Source organism: Halichoerus grypus, chromosome 2 (genome assembly GCF_964656455.1).
Source record: "Halichoerus grypus chromosome 2, mHalGry1.hap1.1, whole genome shotgun sequence".
NCBI lineage: Eukaryota > Metazoa > Chordata > Mammalia > Carnivora > Phocidae > Halichoerus > Halichoerus grypus.
This window is the reverse complement of record NC_135713.1, coordinates 179,946,425-179,967,633: the sequence shown is the minus strand read 5'-3', so window position 1 is coordinate 179,967,633 and position 21,209 is coordinate 179,946,425. Positions and strand designations below refer to the sequence as shown.

At 39.4% G+C, this 21,209-nt stretch overlaps 1 protein-coding gene across 1 annotated transcript in view; it reads left to right on the top strand.

The window, feature by feature from the left end:
- Positions 1 to 18,212, top strand: part of STXBP4 (syntaxin binding protein 4) — a 221,865-nt gene extending 203,653 nt beyond the window's left edge. Inside the window, exon 17 of the mRNA XM_078065070.1 lies at positions 18,040 to 18,212. Within this exon, the coding sequence (XP_077921196.1) occupies positions 18,040 to 18,049 (10 nt within the window). The 3' untranslated portion in view covers positions 18,050 to 18,212. The remainder of the gene's footprint in view (positions 1 to 18,039) is intronic.
- Positions 18,213 to 21,209: the final 2,997 nt, after the last annotated feature.

The window sequence follows — 21,209 nt, the reverse complement described above, 5'->3', positions numbered from 1 at the left end:
TCTCTCTCTCAAAAAATAAATAAATCCTTAAAAAAGAAGAAATACACTAAAAAAGGCTAACATATGTGTAATGAGCTCAGAGTGAGACTATAGGAAGAATGGGGAAGAAGAACTATTTGAAGATATATTGGTTGATTTTTTAAAAAACTGACAAAAGACATTAAGTCATAAATTCAAGAATTCTTACAAATCCCAAGCAAGATAAACAAAAGAAACCCACACCTAGACACATCATAGTAAAACTGCTGATGACCAAAGACAAAAAGAAAATATTAAAAGCAGACAGGAAAAAGAGAGAGACTTATTACTGTCTCAACAGAAATAATGAAAGACAGAAGACAATGGAATTATTTCTACAAACACCTTGGCACTTTAGAATACCCAGCAATAATAGCCCTTGAGAATAAAGGTGAAATGAAAATATTTTCAGACAAAAATAGAATTCAGCAGATCCATAACAAATGAAGTTTTTTAGGAGAAAAGAAATTATCCCAGGTGGAAGCTGAGAGATGAAGGGAAGAATATAGATCAATTAAAAGAGTAAATATGTGATTAGAGTTCAGTGGATATTGGCTGCATAAAGCAATAATAATTGTGTCTGGTAATTTAAAGTATCTGTAAATTTATTGATATGCAGCAACAATAGTATATGAATTAAAGGGTAGAGTTCAAATATTCTGAGGTCCTTGCACTGTATAGAAAGAAGGTAAAAAGGTAAAAAGTATTTTACCTATAACCTTTGCGAGGATATAGATGCATGTTGTACTATTTAGGGCAGCCAATCTCTAGAGTGAATGTGTCCACCCAAAATTCTTATGTTGAATCCCTACTCCCCAATGTGATTGTTGGGAGGTGGAGACTTTGGGAGGTAATTAGGATCAGTTGAGGCGATGAGTAGAGCCATCATGAATGAGATCAGTGCCCTTCTAAGGGTCATGAGAGAGTTTCTTTTTCTCTCTCTTTCTTATCACCATGTAAGGATATGGAGAGAAGTTGGCCATCTGCAACCCAGAAGAGGTCTCTCAGCAGAATCCAACCATGCTGACACCGTGATCTATGTCTTCCGGCCTCCAGAACTGTGAGAAATAAATTTCTATTGTTGATAAGCCATCCAGTTTATGGTATTTTGTTAGAGTAGGCAAAACTCACTAAGATACCACAAAAAGATTAGTACAAGTATATAACTACCAAGCTACAAGAGAGGGAAAATGAAACAATGAAAAAATTCAATCAATATAAAAGAAGACAAGAAATACGAAATATAAGAATATACATTGGTTGGCATAAACAGAGAGCTTACAGTAAAATGAGAGCTTCAAACCAAAGATATCAGTGATAAACTAAATGTTAATGGACCAAATGTTCCAATTAAAGGCAGAGATTTTCAGGCTTTATAATAAAACAAAGCTCAACTATTAACTGTTCACAAGAGTCATCTAAAACATGGAGATATTGTAAAAGGATGTAAAAAGTAAAAGAATGACTACAGAATGGAAGAAGATATTTGTAAATGACATATCTGATAAAGGGTTAGTATCCAAAATATATAAAGAATTTATAAAACACCCCCAAAACAAATAATCTAATTAAAAAATGGGCAGAAGACATGAATGGACATTTTTCCAAAGAAGACATACAGATGGCCAACAGACACATGAAAAGATACTCAACATCATTCATCATCAGGGAAATACAAATCAAAACCGCAATGAGATACCATCTCACACCTGTCAGAATAGCTAAAATCAACAACACAAGAAACAACAGGTGTAGGTAAGGATGCAAAGAAAGAAATGAAGGGGGAACCCTCTTGCACTGTTGGTGGGAATGCAAACTGATGCAGCCACTCTGAAAAATAATATGGAAGGTCCTCAGAAAGTTAAACATAGAACTACCCTACAACCAGCAATTGCACTACTAGGTATTTACCTAAGGAATACAAAAATACTAATTTGAAGGGGTACATGCACCCTGATTTTTTTTAAGATTTTATTTATTTATTTGAGAGAGAGGGGGGAGAATACAGAGGGAGAGTGCAGGGGAGAAGCAGACACTCTGCTGAGCAGAAAGCCTAACGTGGGGCTCGATCCCAGGACCTGGAGATCATGACCTGAGCCAAAGGCAGACGCTTAACCGATGAGTCACCCAGGTGCCCACCCCGATGTTTATGTCAGCATTATCAACAATAGTCAAACTATGGAAAGAGCCCAAATATCCATTGACTGATGAATGGATAAAGATGTGGTGTAAATTTTACTTAAAATTTTTTTATATATTTTTTTAAGATTTTATTTATTTATTTATTTGACAGAGAGAGAGACAGCGAGAGAGGGAACACAAGCAGGGGGAGTGGGAGAGGGAGAAGCAGGCTCCCTGTGGAGCAGGGAGCCCAATGCAGAGCTCGATCCCAGGATCCTGGGACCATGACCCGAGTTGAAGGCAGATGCTTAATGACTGAGCCACCCAGGCGCCCCTTACTTAAAATTTTTTAAGTGAAAGGATGAAAAAGGATATGCCAGGAGGAGAATAATTGAAAAAAAGCTATAGTCGTTGAATTAATATCAGAAAAAAGCACATTTGGAGGCCAAAAGCATTACAAATGAATAAAAAATAAGCTTCATGATAAAAAAAGAAAAAGCTTTCATTTGCTAGGTAGATGTGGCAGTTACACATTTATATGCACCAAATAACATAGGCCAAATATATATAAAGCAATAACTGATGGAACTAAAAGGAGAAATAGGCAAATCTAATATCTTAGGAGTTTTTAATTATACTTCTTTCAATAACAGTATAAGTAGTCAAAAACAATCAGTGAAGGTATGGACATCTGAACAACAAATTGGTAAACATAATCTAATTGTAACTTAAGGACATTCTACTCAATAATTGTAGTGTATACACATTCTTTCCAAATACATATGAAGAGGCTAAAAGGTTAACTGTATCATTGGTCATAAAACAAGTCTTAACCAATATCAAAGAATTGAAATCATACAGAATATATTTTTAGACCATAGTGCAATTAAGTTAAGAATCAAAGACCAAAAAACTACAAATTCCCCTGTGTTTGAAAATTAAGGAATACCCTTCTAAATAACTCATTGTTCAAAGGAAGAAATCAAAATTTTATTTACTTATTTTTAAAGATTTTATTTATTCATTTGAGACAGAGAGATGCAGAGAGAGAGCATGAGCAGGGGGAGAGGCAGAGGGAGAAGCAGACTCCCCGCTGAGCTGGGAGCCCTACGTGGGGCTCTAGCCCAGGACCTGGAGATCATGATCTGAGCCAAAGGCAGATGCTTAACCATCTGGAGCCACCCAAGCACCCCAAAATCAAAATTTTAGAATTAGAAAATATTTTAAACTAAAAGATCAAGAAAACAGTGCATAAAAATACTTATAGGATGCATCTAACAGGAAATATCTACCTTTAAATGTATGTATTATAAAAGTAGAAAGACAGAAAATGATGAGTCAAGCAATCATCTCAAGAAATTAGAAATAGAAGAGCAAGTTCCAAAGAAAATGGAATAAAGGAAAAAAATAGTAGAAGCAGAAATTAAGGAAAGAGAGAACAAACTTATAATAAAATCAGCAAAGACCAAAGTTGATCTTTTGAAAAGAGTAATAAAATTGACTAGCTAATAATAAAAGTAACTATCTAGCAAGACTAATCAAGAGAAAACAGAAGAAAAATAAGCTATTTTGGTAAGAAAAAAGGAAAAATCATTATAGATCTTACAGATACTAAAAAGATAACAAGAGAATATTATAAACAATTCAGGTCATTAAATTTTAGACTTTGATAAAATAGAAAAATTAACATTAAAAATACAATTTATTAAAACTAACATGGGAAAAATGGAATATATGAATCATCCTATAACATCAAAGAAATTGAATCCATAATTTTAAAATTTCCACAAAGAAAACTCAGTGCCAAATGGCTTCATTAGTGTATTCTACCGAACATTTAAAGAAGACATAGCCGAGGTGCCTGGGTGGCTCATTCCTTAAGCATCTGCCTTCGGCTCAGGTCATGATCCCAGCGTCCTGGGATCGAGCCCCGCATCGGGCTCTCTGCTCTGCAGGAAGCCTGCTTCTCCCTCTCCCACTCCCCCTGCTTGTGTTCCCTCTCTCACTGTGTCTCTCTCTGTCAAATAAATAAATAAAATCTTAAAAAAATAAAATAAAAAAAATAAAGAAGACATAGCCAATTATATACAAACTGCTTCAGAGAACAGCATAAAATGGAAAACTCCCAAACTTATTTTATGAGGCCAACAAAACTGTTATGCCAAAATCTGACATGGACATTACAAGAAGTGAACAGGACAGGATCATCTCAGTCATAAAGATGCAAAAATCATAAACAACATATTAGGAAATCAAATACAGCAGTGTTTAAAAAGGTTTAATGTATTATGACCAAGAAAGATTTATTCTGAGAAAGCAAGATTGGTTTAGTGTTGAAAAACTTGAACAATTAACTCACCACATTAACAAAATAAAGGCTAGTTATTATATTTTCATCTTAATGGAGAAAAAGCACTTAATAGAAGTCATCTCCATTCTATGATTTTTTAAAAAGATTTTATTTATTTATTTGAAAGAGAGTGAGTGAGAGAGAGCATGAGCAGGGGGAGGTCCATTCTATGATTTTAAAATCTTATGACAAGCCCCAAATAGAAAGGAACTTTCTTAATCTTACAAAGGACACCTATACAAAAAATCCACAGCAAAAATCATACTTAGGGATGAAACACCCTATGATGTACCATCACCTTCAGGATAAATCCAGACTGCTTTGTCATCTGCTGGCTCCACCCATGAATCCAGAGCCCCAGCGACGGACAACAATTTGCAGCTTCCCAAACTGCAAAATTATGTAGGCCAACCCCGTTGCACACGTTCTCTATTAAACAGAGGTCCTATTGCTATTGTACAAGTACTTATTTATAAGTGCCTCTCAAATTATTACTGACACTAAAACATAAATGAATTTATGACCAAAAATATGAAATAAACGAGTAGTTTGGGACAAATGCCTTTAGATACTAAATGCCACAAATAGGAATTTTCAGGATAATAACAGTATGTGGAAAGAAAATCTCTAGCTATATTTCAAGCTAACAGCAGGGAAAAGAGATTTTAAGAATTAATTGCTCCACTGTATAAATAATTTCAACACAAATCAAATTAGAAGAAACTTGGGTGGTTTTGTTTAGTAAATCAAACCATGTAGTGTTGGAAAAAAGCTAAGTATATAAGGAAAATATATCCTTTCTGGAATTTAAATGGGAAAAATATGCAGTGTCCCAGATCCTAAAAGATGCATGATGTTTACATCAAAAGAACACAGAAAGAAGTGTGAGAAGGCTAATTTGAGGATAAAAAATGAACTCCTGAATTGGAGAAGAGGTAATAAAATGACGAAATCATTTTATCCCTGTTGTATGCATGGTCTTTGGAGGCAGATTAACCTGGGGAGAAATACACAAGGTCCTTGTGATCTGCCAATCAATTAACCTCTCTGAGGACCAGTTGTCACTAAGTTTAAAATGGCAAATGGATGTGATGTAAGTCTCCCCCTACCAACCAAAAAAAAAAAAAAAAAAGTCTCTTTTTCTACACTCATTCCTCTTGCCCCACTTGAAAGCTACATCCTCATTTTCCCAGATGACAAAAAGAATAAGACAAGATGCTCCAAAATTTCCTTAAGAGATCCAAAATTAAAAGCTCATTCCTCAAATTAAAAGGGACAAAGAAACCACAAAAGGTAACCATTCAAATGAGCCTCACAAGCTGTGGGGCTAAGGAATTCACTGATGGATGAGGGCTGCCTTATGCAGATAGAGCATTTCGCAAATCTGTTCCAGACCTCTGCTGAAGTTTCTGCCTCCCTCGGAAATGTATTGCCATCATTAATGCACACTGGAATGGTCAGCATTCCCTCCAACTAGCTGTGCACAAAAGTAGGTTGCATGCTCACTCACAGGGAGGATGATTTGCAAAAGGAGACCAGAGAAGCAGGGTGTTCATGCATGTGCAAAAACCTTGCCGAGAAGATGACTCGTTACATTAGAGGTGATCAAGCTTCCAAAGGAACCAGGAAAACTCAATTATGCCGTTAAGAGTGTGCACAGCCAAGTATGTGCTGAGCTGTTCTCTTCCCTTGATTCTTGCCAAAAAGGCTGATGTGCAGCGCTGCTTATTATGTGTGTGTTTTTTTAACTCCAGGGCTCCATGGAACCCTTTCTTAGAATGTCGGAGACTAAGACAAGTCCCAGATCTTGTGAGCCAACCCAAACCTGGCTGGGCTCAGAGATGGATGATATTCCATCAGGGGCTGGCCCCTGTTCCTCTAAGAATGGATTCAGGAGATGGGGACATACCATTGACAAAGCTCCCTCCCAAGGGTATGAGGGTGTATTGAGAGAACACATCTGAATGTGGCCTCCCCTGGAGGCTGCCAAGAACCTGGAGGAGGAGGAAGGAGCTATCTAGAGAAGGGGATGGCTGTGAAGGAGATAAGCTTCAGCCCTCCAGAGTTGTCAGTCGGGGATTTAGAGGGGCTTAGAATGGAAGCAACACAGAGAAAATAAACCTTTCATAACCACCTTTAGGGCAGGCAGAAATAATAATTAGAGTAAAGATCTTTGCTCTGGCAGAAGAGCCCAGAAGGATTAAATCACAGTGACCCCAGTATTAAGTCGGCCAGATACCGTGCTGATCTCTAAATGCATTATCTCACTTAACCTTCATGATGTCCTGGCAACAGTGACTATTATTATCTCCTCCATTTTGCAGATGGGAAAACTGAGGCTTTAGAGAGATTATGCAACTAGTCCAAGGCCCAAAAGCAGTGAGCATTGCTTCACAACTGGATGCTGCCTCTCCATTGAAAATAATCCATGGCTTAATGAGGTGTTTAGCATACCAGAAGCATTCAGTAAATGATTATTAATGAAATAACTTATGTTGAATAAGGCAGGTCAGTACTTAATTATAAGATCACACTGGATTAATAGAGACCTGGTGCTAATCAGCTGTGTGACTTTGGGTAAATTGCTGGACCATTCTGGGTTGCATTTTTCTAAAAAGAGTTTAGACTAGATGCTTTCTGGGTTATGAGACAGCGGATGAATGAGTCATATGGTGAGCCACCATTTAAAATAAGCTGCCCATCTACTCATCAAGTCTAACCAGAGCCCCCAATGTAACTTTGACCCAAGTCCCCTCAGCTGTATGATGAAATTGTTTCTCTCTCTCAAGAGAAAAAAAAAATGCATGGGGCCGGAAGGCACACGCATTTTTCTAGAGCGCCCTGTGGCTTGGTTGGAGAGGACACTGCCATTAACAGAAGGGCCCTTTATCACAGTTGCCACTCCGTTGTCAGTGACCAGATTGTCCCATTTGTCTCCATCAAGAGCACTGCAGCCACACCGGATTTTAAAGGACCCCATGAAGGGCTTCTCTCTTTGCTCAGCCTGATGGCTCTTTTCTGGCAATTGAAATGCAGAGTTCTTTTCTATCAAAATGACCACATAAGGACAGGAAAAACCTATTAGAATGTGCTCAGAGCACAACTGTGACCTTGAATGTTTTCAGATGCTCCTTTTCTCTTCTTTTAAAAAAAAATCCTTTTTATCTTAAAGCCATTAAATAATAGTTCATGGGCAGAGATGATTGGACTATAGAATTTGTTGTTTTTACATTCATTCTTAGGGACCGTGACCTTACCATACAACATCTTTTCTCAGTTACCACCTGACTGCCTCCAGACATGTTCATTCCCTCGATCCAGTCTCCATCAAAGCCTCCTCCTCTGGAAAACCTCCCTTGAGTCCATCAGGCAGATGTGAGCACTCTTTGTGGGAATGAATTATACTTGAGGCCAGGACTCATGATTTCTCTCCCTGCCATTCTCAGTACTTCATAAAGTGCCTGGTGTAAGATAGGCATTGAATATGTATTTGGTGAACAGATGTTGAAAGAATGCTTCAAAAAATCAGTTACAACATTAAGTAGTAGATTAAATGAAGTATAAGTTATGAGAATATATATTTTTAAATAATGGTTATTGGTGGGTCTACAGCCAAACAGTAATTATACTGATGACCATTTTCTTCTTTAGACTTTATGAAGTATGTGACTTGAACAGGCTCTAGGCTAGAGAGAGGGACATATATATTTCTTGACAATCCAAACACACTTGCATCAGAACTTACGTTGAGCCTTAACCCAGTTCCTACCACCAATGAAAGGATCAGCCAGCAAGCATCTACAAGAAACAGGCTGGCCATCACTGCCCTAGATCTGAGAAAGATGGAATGAACCACGGTCAAGTTACATTCCCCAGCTGGAAAGAGATCGCTTGGTGTGGAAGAGTGAAGGTTGAGTTACGAAGTGACTCGTGTTAAAATAAATCTATACAAGGAATTAAATTCAGAATATCACTCTTCTCAAACTTTGACCAGTTAGTTCTGCAGCCCTATTCAGACAAAGTTGCTACCTTGAAGAACAGATGCCAGAGAGAAAATATGTAAGAATCTTCCATCCCCTACACAGGCAAATGTCATTCTGTGGAAGGAGTGACTATAAATTCAGTTAGATGCAGGTTGAAATCCTGCCTTTTAGTAGCTCTGGGACCTTGGTCATGCCACTTACCTTCTGGACATCATTTTTTGTCACTAGAAAAGTAGAGATAGTAACACTTGTCACATATTTTTGAAAGTAGGCATTCAATAAATGTTACTTTCCTTCTCTCCAGGCAGTAGGCCAGTGGTGAGGGGTGATGAGGGGAGAACTGATAGGGAAACTTCTTAAATTGGGAAGAAATTGGCCCGATTTCCAACTGGGAAAGGTTTACTGTTGAAATAAATTGGTTGTGGAAAGGAGCAGCAAAGGTAGGTAAATTAGGGCTCTAGACCCAATTCCAATGTGGAAAGTGGGGCAAGCTTTCCCAGGCAGCACCAAGTAGTTCTCTGGATGCCACTTGGGTGTTTTCTAATTCAACTCAATTCTGACACTCTCTACCCAGAAATAGCACCAGATTCCACAGGTTGAGGGCTCAGTCCCACAAAACTGCCCCTGTCCCACACCCCCTCACATTCCAGATGTCAGCCACTAGCTCAGGTCATTATCTATGCTTCTGTAAATCTGCTGTAAATCAAAGGTTCCCAAAGCCCCGCCTCAGATTTGATTAATTTGCTAGAGCAGGTCACAGAACTCAGAGAAACATTTTACTTACTAGATAGAACAACCAAGAAAAGAGATATATTGGTCATATGAATGACCAAATATATATTTCTTATAAATCACAGTATTGCAGTAGAAATCTTCAGAAATTGGAATCGATGTCAAACCACTCATTTTAATTCTACAGATATTTATTGAACACCTACTATGTGATAGATATTGTTCTGGGCCCTGAGGATATGGGGAGGAATAAGAGATGATCCCTGCTATCAGAGAGTTCACAAACTGTCAGGAGAGACATTCATTGAAGATGCATGCATATATGAGTGATGAGCATTTTGAAGTGCGCTATGAAAGCATGTGGGAGCACAAGATCTAGTCTATACTGTCAAAGATCACTTACCTGAAAGTTCTGCTGATGTTGAGAACAAATGAATGAATAAAGATAAAATGGTAGGTTTTATATTTTCCTCCACCACTCGAATTACGCAGATATTTCTTGCATCCCTACTATGTGCTAAGCCTTGAGGAAACAGAGATAAGAAAGAAACTATGAAGAGTCTCTGCTCCCCCAAGGCCTTAAAATCCACTAGAGAAGAATGAAATAAACTGCAGAGAAGCCAAATCCTATCATAAATAAAAAGCTTTGAAAACAGAGGAGGGAATGGTAGCTCTGCTCTCCCAAGGGGAGATGCAAAGCGTGCCAAGGAGGGAATCCAGCACTGGGGTTTGGATGGCAATTTCCATGCTACCCCTTGGGCTTTTACGCTGTGAATATAAGTGATGCCCGCAGTGGCAGCTGGTATTGTTAACAACTTGAAGCATTAATGTAATACAGTGATGCCCTCAGAAAATAAATAGAGCTGATAAAGAAATTAACATGTTCAAAAATAAATGCATCATCTGCTGACTTGTTCACATCTTCACACATGTTAGAGTTTACTCAGAGCTAGAAAGAAAGAATATAGCGGTAAAGTTAAACTCACAAGTGATAGCCAGGAGGAAGGTCATTGTCCCCTCCCCAGCCACATAGAGTAAGTGACTGGAGAGCTTCCATTTCCAGGGCCCTTTCCAGTTTTCAAAGTACCTGCACATTCAAATTGCATTTGTTATGTCCAAGAAGCCCTAAAAACAATGAGTGCAGATATGTCCTTTCCACTATACAGGTAAGGAAGCTGAGACTCAGGAGGAATAAGTCATTTCTAGTGTCACATGCTGGAGAGTGGTGAAGGGAATAGTCAAAACCAAGTCTCCCCTCTAATGATCTCTGAATACCCCAGGGCTACTGTAATGTGCATGTGAGCCACCTGGGAGTCAAAATGCAGAATAGGATTCATAAGTCTGGGGTGAGGGCCTGAGCTTCTATACTTCCAGCAGTCTCCATAATGCTGATGCTACTGGGGAAAGGGCACTCTTCACCATGAAAGATAATCATGGTCTGTAATTTTCAGAAGGAATTATCTTGAAGGGTTATGACAGTGGACCATCCATCTTTCTCAAAATACCAAGCGGTTGTCTCTCAACAACTTTTACCTAAACAATAACTATTCTCCTTTGACCCATCTGGGGCCATGGAAAACTATAGTTCATCTACCTCAGTCCTTATTCTTGTCTTGGTCTCTTCTGTCTCTTTCTGGGTCTATCTCAGTCTCTGACTCTCTGACTCTATTATCCTCTCTCTTGTGCTTGACCATCAAACCACATCCTTGAGTTAACAGTGAAAAGTAATGGCTCACATTGTGTTCTGCCTTCTGAGCAAAGGCCTACTCAACATGCTGCCTTTCAATATAATAGGCAATGACAATTCATCTTCATAATTCATCAATCAATATATACTCACTAACTGCCCCAGTGTGCTCAGAAGAGACTATGCTTCAGGATGGCCTGCCTAGAAATGAGATATAAAATGGTTTGGGACAAAAAACAAAACAAAAAAACCCCAAAAAAACCCATGGCATCAAGGAATAGGATGTGGAGATATTTAGGGTAAATCAAGATGTGCTCTTGGATGTAAGAATGGAAAGAAACTATGTTTAATGCTGTGAAGTATGGAAAGAAGTGTAAGACATAGTTATTTCTCTCTAGGACACATTAAATCTACTTAGGGAATTGATGAGAGAATAATTACATTCATGTTTATTAATGGTAGGGGCTAATTATTAGTATATTTGTTTGATTTTGTCATCTAGCATTCGTTCCCCATTTTGTGACTGAGAGGATGGGGGCAATATGACCCATTGGTCACTGTCTGATGGGGTTCCCAGTCACAATGCCTTGCTTCACTGTTATGGGGTGAACATATGACCTAACCCAAATGAATCAGAGACTCTCTCCCTGGAATTTGAACTTTGAGCAGAGTAACAAGAAGACTGAAAGTAATTGGAACTGGTATCCTGGGTAGCAGTGCCCCAAGACAATTCTCCATTGGTTCTTGCCAGAGCTTCTTTATCTCCTGTCCTTTCTGAGTATAGTTCTTATTGATTATGTGAGTAATCTTATGGCCTTTCAATAGATTCCTGTTCTACATAAGTAAGGAATTCCAATTTATAAAAACCCTAGTGTACAGTTTTATGCATTATATAATTTAAGCATCACCAAAACCAAAAGAAATAGGTGTTATTGAATCCAATAAGGAATATTCTGTCTCCCTGAATTCTGAATGAATTGAAAAAAAGACAAAGATACCAAACATATCATCTTTATTATCGATAGAGCATATATTTGCAGATGATTGGATTTTTCAGTACTGCAGAAGTAAATAAACTCACACAAGGTATCTCTGGACAACGGCAGACCTCCTAATGGAGAGGCAATCCTCTGTAAAATGTATGGCAGGGAGCAACAGAGAAGTAGACATAATTCATGTGGGCAACCCACTCCCAAGAGGAAGCAAGGGAGGAGCTGAGCCAAGCATAATGTACTTGTTCTTCACAAATGTGTCAATCAAGTCACTTAATTCCATTGCTCCACTCTACACTCCCCCTCCAAGGTATGACAAGTAGAGGGAGGAAGGAAACTAGGGCCTTACTCCATTTGAGCTCCTTCTGCATGGAAAGAAATACCTGAAGAGGGGAAGAATCACTCTTCCCAAGAGAGATTGGTCCCCATTTTAATAAGCATTTCCAGGAATTTGCTAAACACTTTATTTGGATTACCTCATTTAATCCTCACGATCATCCTCTGAAGTTTCTACTGTTAATATGCCCATTTTATAGATGAAGATATTCAGGCTTGGAGAGGTTAACTTACTTTCCAGCATACCCAGCTAGTGTGTGATGAAACCAGGATCCAAGCCCAAACAGTGTGACCCCTGATTCTGTGTCTTATGTCACTGTGCCGAAACAGCCTCTCTAATAAGGAAACTGACACCAAGAGAAGTTAATTTACTCAGATAATAATTGGTAGAGCCAGATTTCAAACCTGGAGTCACATCTGTCTGACTGCAAATACCATGTACTTAACCACTATACAAATGCACAAAAGACCTAAGAAAAATTTGAGTGCCAGCAAACACTCAGAAAAGAGAAATGTGAATTTAGCCTGGAGCACTCATGAAAGCTACATAGAGGGCTGGTGTTTTGAGATGGGTATTCAAAGACGGTGGGATATATTTTGAAGAAGGCATTTCAGTCTGAGAATCTAGCATGAATCCTAGATTGTTGAGCAGGGAGTAAGCTTAGAAGACATTGACTCCATGAGCAATGTAAGGAAACAGGGACCTTGCAGGGAAGGAAGAGTAAAAGAGGGAGAAGGGGGGTGACCAGAGTAGATGAAGGGATCATGTGCACAGGAATCAGAGATAATGTTGAATAATGAGCCTAACTGTGAGGATTTTAAGCCAGGCCAAAAAAAGTGTGGGTTGTCTAATTCTTGAGTACAGTTTGAGAGAACAGCCAGCCACAGAACCTATCAGTGATGTCTATCATGGTTTAGAGAAGGACAAGCCCAAATTTAAGAAACCCAGTGGGGAGCCTGGTGAGCACCTCAGTCCAAAAGGGAGATGATGACGGCCTGCACTCGGCTGGTAAAAGACCAATGGGAAGGAAGAGGTGGCTCTGAGAGCCATACTAAAGCCATCTGCAATTTGGTGATATGAATGACCTAAAGGATGGAGAGAAAAGAACAAGTTTCTAAGCTGGAGGACTTGAAATTATCACTTGGAAAAATGGGAGAAATAGAAACTTGGCTTTGGAGCCCCCCTTCTCTTCTTCCTGGGCCTCCTCCATCACCCCCCTTCACCTACACCAAGATTTGATCTCGGGAAAGGGCCTAATTAATCCCTACAGCAAGTGTGTGACAGGCAAGCACTAAGGCCTCACCATTCTCAGGAAGAAAAGCATTGACAATTGAATGGTGTTTTTTAGTTGTCCCAATTAGAGAAATCCAGGCACAAGCAGCCAACAGAGGAGGAATTTGAGAGAAAAGGGAGACCCCCTGCTTTTGGGAAATGGTGCTGTGTCAGTGCTTCCTCTGGCATGATGCTCCCAAAGTGCCAGGCACCCTCCTGAATGCCTTACATATATGCCTGCATTGAACCCTAACAGCAACCCCATGAGGCTGACACTGTGGTCCCCACTCTAGAGATGAAGGATGAGGCATAGAGAGATTACACCTTGCCCCAGATCACACAAGAGGTGATAGAGCTGGGGTATGAGCCCAGGCAGGCTGGTTCTTAGAAGAGTAGTCTTGATGACAAAATGAGAAGTTGAGGCAGTACAATAAAACCATTGTATCAGCACTTATGAAACTTTCTTTAAACAGTAGAAATTCTTATTTGATTTATTCCAAGTTGCATCTTACCCAGGAGACAGATAGATGATGGATAGATAGGTAGATAGATAGATAGATGATAGATAGATAGATAGATAGATAGATAGATGATAGATAAACTATTCCAGGTCAAGGGAACAGAGTGACAGCCAGGAATCTGGAGCTCCTCCTATGTGACCTATCCCTTGTCCCACGTTGCTGACTCTAAAGCTCCTACATGACTCCATGGAAACCTAATCTGAACACAAGTTCAGTGCAAAGCATCTAATTCCTTGCCCCTGCTCTTCTAAGTCTTAAAGAATATACACAAGGAGAAGCAGAGATTGAAATATCCACTTTATTCATGGACCCAATCTGCTAATGGCTAGACTGGAAAACGCTGTGGGGTCTCTCACCACCATCTCTGAACTAACTCACTCTACTGGTAGAGATAGAGACAGAGCGTACAAGCACCCATCACAAGGTCAGGCAGGTTGGAGGTCAAGAGAACAAGAGACAAGAGACTTGGCTGTACATAAACCTTGTCTAGCAGAGAAATGTCAGGCTTTCACTCTTCTAATCTGCCTCACATATTGCTGGGAGAGAGTGCATAGAAGCAGGGTGACTTTCACAACTCTAGGGGCACCATTCCCATAGAATACAATCTGAACAATGTCCTTGGGTGGAGAGGTCAGGGGTATATTCATGGTATATAATGACCTGTGTAGCCCAAGTATCAACCAATCAAAATGAAACCTGAACATTAAGTAGTCATACTTGTGCATATCACCTTAAAATCAAGCTGGAGGGAAAAATGGATGAGAAAAGTTAAAATCTGGTGGAAAGCACACAATTAGATCATTTCTGGCAAGCCACTTTATGGCTCATCAATCAGCCTATACATTGATTAGGTGCCCACCTTGGTCCAATTAATAGGATCCAAATCAGCTAATACGCATATGGTGACTTATGCCAAAAGAGTGCCTTAAATGGGACTGTGGAGCTGAGGGGTTCTTCTGAGTGTCAGCTTTTCCAATTCACCTTCATGCATCCAGAACATCTTTAAAGCTCAGTTTAAAAGCCTCTTCAGCTCCATGAAGTCTTCTTTGCTTACCCTAAATGGAGATATTTTTCCCTTCTATATTAGCTCTCTTAACAGTTTGTATGATACTTTTACCCTTAATTATGCTTTTTTAATGCCCATCTTTTCTTTGCCAGGTTAGACTATAAACTTCTTAAGGACAGGGGGTATGCTTTATTCATCCCTGTATGGCAGTGGTTCTCAGCCAGTGGGGATTTCAGTTGTCACAGCTTGGGGTAAGCATGGTGGAAGGTGGAAGGTGCTATTGGCATCTGGTGTGTAGAGGACAAGGATGCTGTCAAACATCCTGTAGTGCACAGGACAGCTGCCCCTTCCTTGCCCCCAATATCCTATGTCCAAAATGTCAACAGTGCCAAGGTTGAGAAATCCTGTATCCCTAGTGCTTGGCACATAGTAGGTGTTCAATAAATGTTTGTTCAGTGAATAAATGGATAAATGGATGGTTTGCATTTTCTTAAGTAGATTGTCTCTTGCCTGAATCCCCTCATTATGGGTTGGCTCAGGGGTGATGTGATTGGTGCCTATGGACAGATGGTCAGTCACGATGACTTGCATTTTGTAAGATGATACATGATAAGTCTGCTTCTTTCTCCCCGTCAATGGTTCTCCATTGCCTATAGATCAAAATGCAGGATAGCAGATAAGGCCCACCATGACCGATCCCTGCCTACCATGTGCCACTCCCTACAACATGTCCCATTCTGTAAATGTTGGACAACTCAGTTGGATCTGCATGTTGGTGTATAAATAGCCAAGCCATAATAAGGTTATAATGAAAATGTGCACACATCCCAGCATGTTTATAATAAATCCAGCCAATGATTTTCTTTATTGATGGTTCTTCATATAATGAGGCAGATCCTTAGACCTGTGGATGCCAAACTAGGATACTCTGAAACAGTGGTTCTTAAATCTGGCTGCATATTAAAATCATCTGGGGGGCGCCTGGGGGGCTCAATTGTTAAGCGTCTGCCTTCGGCTCAGGTCATGATCTCAGGGTCCTGGGATTGAGCCCTGCATCGGGCGCCCTGCTCAGCAGGAAGCCTGCTTCTCCCTCTCCCATTCCCCCTGCTTGTGTTCCCTCTCTCACTGTCTCTCTCTGTCAAATAAATAAATAAAATCTTTAAAAGAAAAAAAGAGTTTAAAATCATCCGGAAAGCTATTAAAACATTAAAACAGCTAAACACCTCAGGCCCAACCAATAAAACCAGAATCTCTTGGCAGGTAGGGAGAGAAGGGCGTGATTCAAGACAAAATAAAACCCCCGTGTTTTGTACAGTTTCTAATGTGCAAGAAAACTGCCATATAGATCGTCTGAAGCTCTTCATAGAGGGCAACCTTCCAAAGATGTAAGTGGCCATAGGAAAATGTGGTTTCCCCCCAAAATGAAAGTGACCAATGAAAATCTTCTATTTTACACAGAATGAGAGGGAGAGTGGGGCACAGTTTCACACAGTGGGAACCAAGGCCGGGGAACCTACATTGGAAAAGTTGACCTGATTTCTTTTAGAAATTCAGGCTAGGACAGTGTAGGGAGGATCGCAGGCCAGCTGGATTTGGGAATGCCAAACCTCTGATTTCCTCTCAACTCATTCTTTAGTTATAGGAACTATATAATGCATGAGTGTGGTGTGACTGTTCATAGACAACACGTTGAGCTAATGATAGAGATCTTAAACTTTTTTAAAAGTCTTATTTTGATGAGAGTTTCAACGAGGGGTGCATATCAAAATCATCAAGGAAGAATTTTGAAATCAAAATCTCTGGAGACAGAAGCCATGTTTTTTTGTTTCTTTATAGTAAATTCCATGAGTGATTTTTCAGGATTCACTCCTGGTTAATTGTAACTCCTTAAATAAACCAGCATCTGATATAAAATCAGTTCACCAGTTCATCAGACTTCAAAGCAAACAAGAAAAAAAGAAAAATGCAAACAAGAAAGACCAATATCCAAAGAAAAAGAAAAAAAGAAAGATCAGTATCATCTTCTGAATGTACTGAATTCCTGTTTTGGGGTGGTTCATTTCCAAAGGCATTTATCCCTAAATAAACTAAAGGGTATTACTTGGAGACCAAGTGGCAGACAGCTCCATCCAGGACTGAGCTGCAAGTAGGCAACGTTCTGTTAATAATGCCAGCATCTGTTCAGTGTTTTCAACTGGAAAGCAACTATTTCCCATCTAACTTCACCGATCCACTCCTTGGAGTACTAATAAACTCTGAAACAAATAATACACTATATGTTAAAAAAAAAAAAAAAGAAGATAGAAGGAAGGGAAAAATGAAGAGGGGGAAATCGGAAGGGGAGACAAACCATGAGAGACTATGGACTTTGAGAAACAAACTGAGGGTTCTAGAGGGGAGGGGGGTGGGGGGATGGGTTAGCCTGGTGATGGGTATTAAGGAGGGCACATATTGAATGGAGCACTGGGTGTTACACGCAAACAATGAATCATGGAACACTACATCAAAAACTAATGATGTAATGTATGGTGATTAGCCTAACATAATAAAATAAAATTAAAAAAAAAAAAAGACTGTGACAGATTCTCTCTTCCCATGCCAATGAATTGGGTTGGCTCTTTACAACCAATAAGATTAATTTACAGAAATATTTAATAAAAAATCTTTCAAGGAAAAAAAAGACTGAATGCTTGTGGATTGGAGCATGGGCACCATGCAGCTAACATCACATCTATGCCAATGGCCATTTGCCATGCTGTTTTAGGTCTACATCTGCTGCTGGTTAGCAAAAATTCCATTCACAGCTGTCCAGATGAATCAAATGTCCAATTAGCATTTCTTGCTCAGTGACAGGATTCTGCCCAGAACAAAAATTCTAAAACAGAAAGCACAACAGAACAGAAACTTTTATTCATATTCTTGCTGAAAATCGTACTCTGTGAATTCTCGAATGTCTTAGGGGGAAAAAAAAAACTTATAGGAAGCTAACAAAGTCCTCTAACAATGTGTTTTTTCCCTAGATGCAGTTAAGTTCAAAGAATTTCAGTTTATTATATGCATGCCTTCCTGATGAAAAGCCTCAGTCTGTTCTTTCCTGTTCCTCAGTTCTAAAGACCATCAAAATCGTAAGTTTGCCATCATACCACAAATGGAAGATGGAGTTACCTTCCACTAATAAAACCAACTCCTGTTTTCAACTTACATGTCTAAGGTAATAGAAAAATGAACTCAGACTAATCTTCAGATTTCCCTTAGCGCTGATAACCAGAATTTGTTTTGTACTTGTATGTTTAAGTATGCTAAGGTACTTGGCAAAATAACTAGAATTCTAACTCAAAAAGACTCATAATAAAATAGCCCAAGAAGCTACTTGTGTCCTCCATTGTTGAAAACCTTTTTAATGGTTTTCCATCTCACACAGAACAAAATTCCTGAGTTTAGCTGTGTCTCCACACTCATTTTGACCCTGTCTCCCCTTGGCTTACATGATCCAAACACACTGGCCTAATTTCAGGTCTCTCTCAGTAAGCCAAATTCTTCTCTACCCCTGGGCCTTTGCACGTGCTGTTTCTCCTGAATACCTCCCCTACCTCTGTCCTTCAGAACTTTAATTCCTGTGGTAGTCCTTCTTTGATCATATTTATTTAGCCCCATTTTCCTCCTATTGTAAAACCTCTCTAATTCCCTTCTTGGTTTCTTTGTAGCACTTACGATAGTTTGTAATTTAGTTTAATTCATGTACTTGTTTTGCCTTTATCTCCCAGTATAAAGAAAGATCCAAAAATCCAGAGCTTAAGTTATTCTTGTTCGTCATATCTCCACTGCCTAGCACAGTGCCTTTTATTTACTAGCATTTCAATAAATGTCAGACATCTGTAAGAATGAATGAGTGAATGTCTGAATTCATGAATAAATGAATGTGAATTAATGAATTAACAATGTGACCAAACCATGCTTTACAACGGAAAGGACATTTTTCTTTTCTCAGTCATGGCTAATGAAACTATCTTAGGAGGTCTTCCTAAAGAAGGGCCTTTCTCGTAAAGAGAAAGTTAAAACTTTCAAGGGGAATTAACTCCCGTAATGATAACTGCCATTTATATAGCACTTTGTAACTTACAAAGCACTTGCTTGTACCTTTACCATTATTGTCTTCCCTATATTAGAGGAGAAAAATGAAACACAGAGCTTCTGTATCTTCTTAGTTGCCCAAGATCACAAATTAATAAGGGACAGAACTAGGACTCAAACTCGGGTCGACAGGTACTTAATTTACTGGTCTTTCCTCCCCCCACTCTCCTCCCAGCCTCGTTATTCTCTCCATCTTGCAGTCAAGTTACTCCTGCCAAAGTCTGGAGATGATTTTCAGAGGAATCTACCCTGAGGGAGAAATATAGTTTGATTTCAAATTTGATTGAATGTACAGCTAAATTAACTTGCTGGAGAAAAATCCATTTTCTAGGAGCAGTTTCAGCACATACTTTTAACAATTAACAAACATAATGCGTATGTTAAAAACAAAAACAAAACCATTTAAAAAAAGACAGTGGAAAAGGCTAAGTAAACAGAGGCTGCGTTCTGTGTCTCTAACTCAATGGTCCACTGCTCTCCACCTTATTAAGGATGGTCCCAGAGAGGAGACTCTCCAATATTTTTTTCTCTGGAGACAGTTGTACATATACTTTGTCTAATGGAAGTACCCCCATAGTTAAAATTGTTCCATTCACTGTCATTTCCCCCTGCCAAAGTTGATTTTTATGACAAGCTTCCCTGTTCACTTGCAGCCCAGATGTTACCATGGCAGCGTGTAAGCTGCGGCTGCAGAAATAAGCTTTCCCTCCCAGTCACACTGGGGTTAAAATGGTAATTACAAGAGCAATTTTTAAAGGCAGCTACACTTTATTATTATTATTTTTACATAATGATGGTACTGTTTTATTTGAATAATAAATGTTCATTTTAAAATTATGATTTTGGGGGCCCCTACGTGGCTCAGATGGTTAAGAGTCTGCCTTCGGCTCAGGTCATGATCCCAGGGTCCTGGGATGGAGCCCCACGTCGGGCTCCCAGCTCAGCAGGAAGTCTGCTTCTCCCTCTCCCTCCCTCAAAATGAATAAATAAAAAATCTTTTAAAAAAATAAAATAAAATTATGATTTTGTATTATTATTATGTTTTATTCAAACAATAAAGATCAAAATTAAGAAAAAGCGGGAAAGAAGAGAGGGAGGGGGAGGGGTGAAGAAAGGAGGGCAGGGAGAGGAAGAGGAGGAGAGAGGAGAGGGGAGCTATGTTCCAGGATGCCAGCGTCCTGTGTTATTAATGAAAATAAATTTAAAGATCCATTTTCTTTTTCAATATTAAGATGCCTTGTAATTACAGCATTTCTCATTACCATCAACTTCCAATTCTGTTCTCAGCATGCCTAGGAAATTTGAACATATTCCAGGCAAGAAGAAGGCCAATCAGGATGTCACTGCTAAGGTCATAATGAGGGAAATATTCACAGCAAAGACAGGGAAGACCAAGATAAGCCTCACTAGGAGATCTGCTCTGTCTGTATTTGCTCTATCAGCAGTTTTTCTTTCTCTTTTAAACTTTTGAGCGGATAGCCACGCTGCAAGAGCCCCAACCCAGCAAGGCTGGGTCTTCATGGACATTGTTGACTGCTGTGACCACACGGGACTTGCAACAAACCTAATCTGAAGCATATGTCCTAATGTTCCGAGTTCTTGTTATGCTGCAGGATAATTAGCATACACGGTAAACACTCCGCATGGAGGGAGAATTGCACGAACCTTGTCGAAGCAAGATGTGTCTCTTTTTCTCTTGGCCCTCATTCTTCAGTGTCATTTTCAACCAGTGGCAATCATTTATCTTTAACTTGTCTAATACAAGTAAGACACACAGATATGGTTGGACACACACACACCAATGATGACAGAGTCAACTCAAAAGCTGAGATACTCCATGCTCCAGACACAAATCCTCTTCTCCACCATGACCCAGATCTCTGCTCCTCTCTCCCCCAACACAAGCCTTTCCACAGTCTGCTGTTGTGGTTCTTCAACTCTTGGGAATATCTGATCCATATATATACAATTCTCACCCCTGGCCCTGGTCTCTTAGATACCTGAGAGCCCAAGAAAAAAGCAAAAGAAATCTAAATAGGTATTGCGTATCAGGACTTGT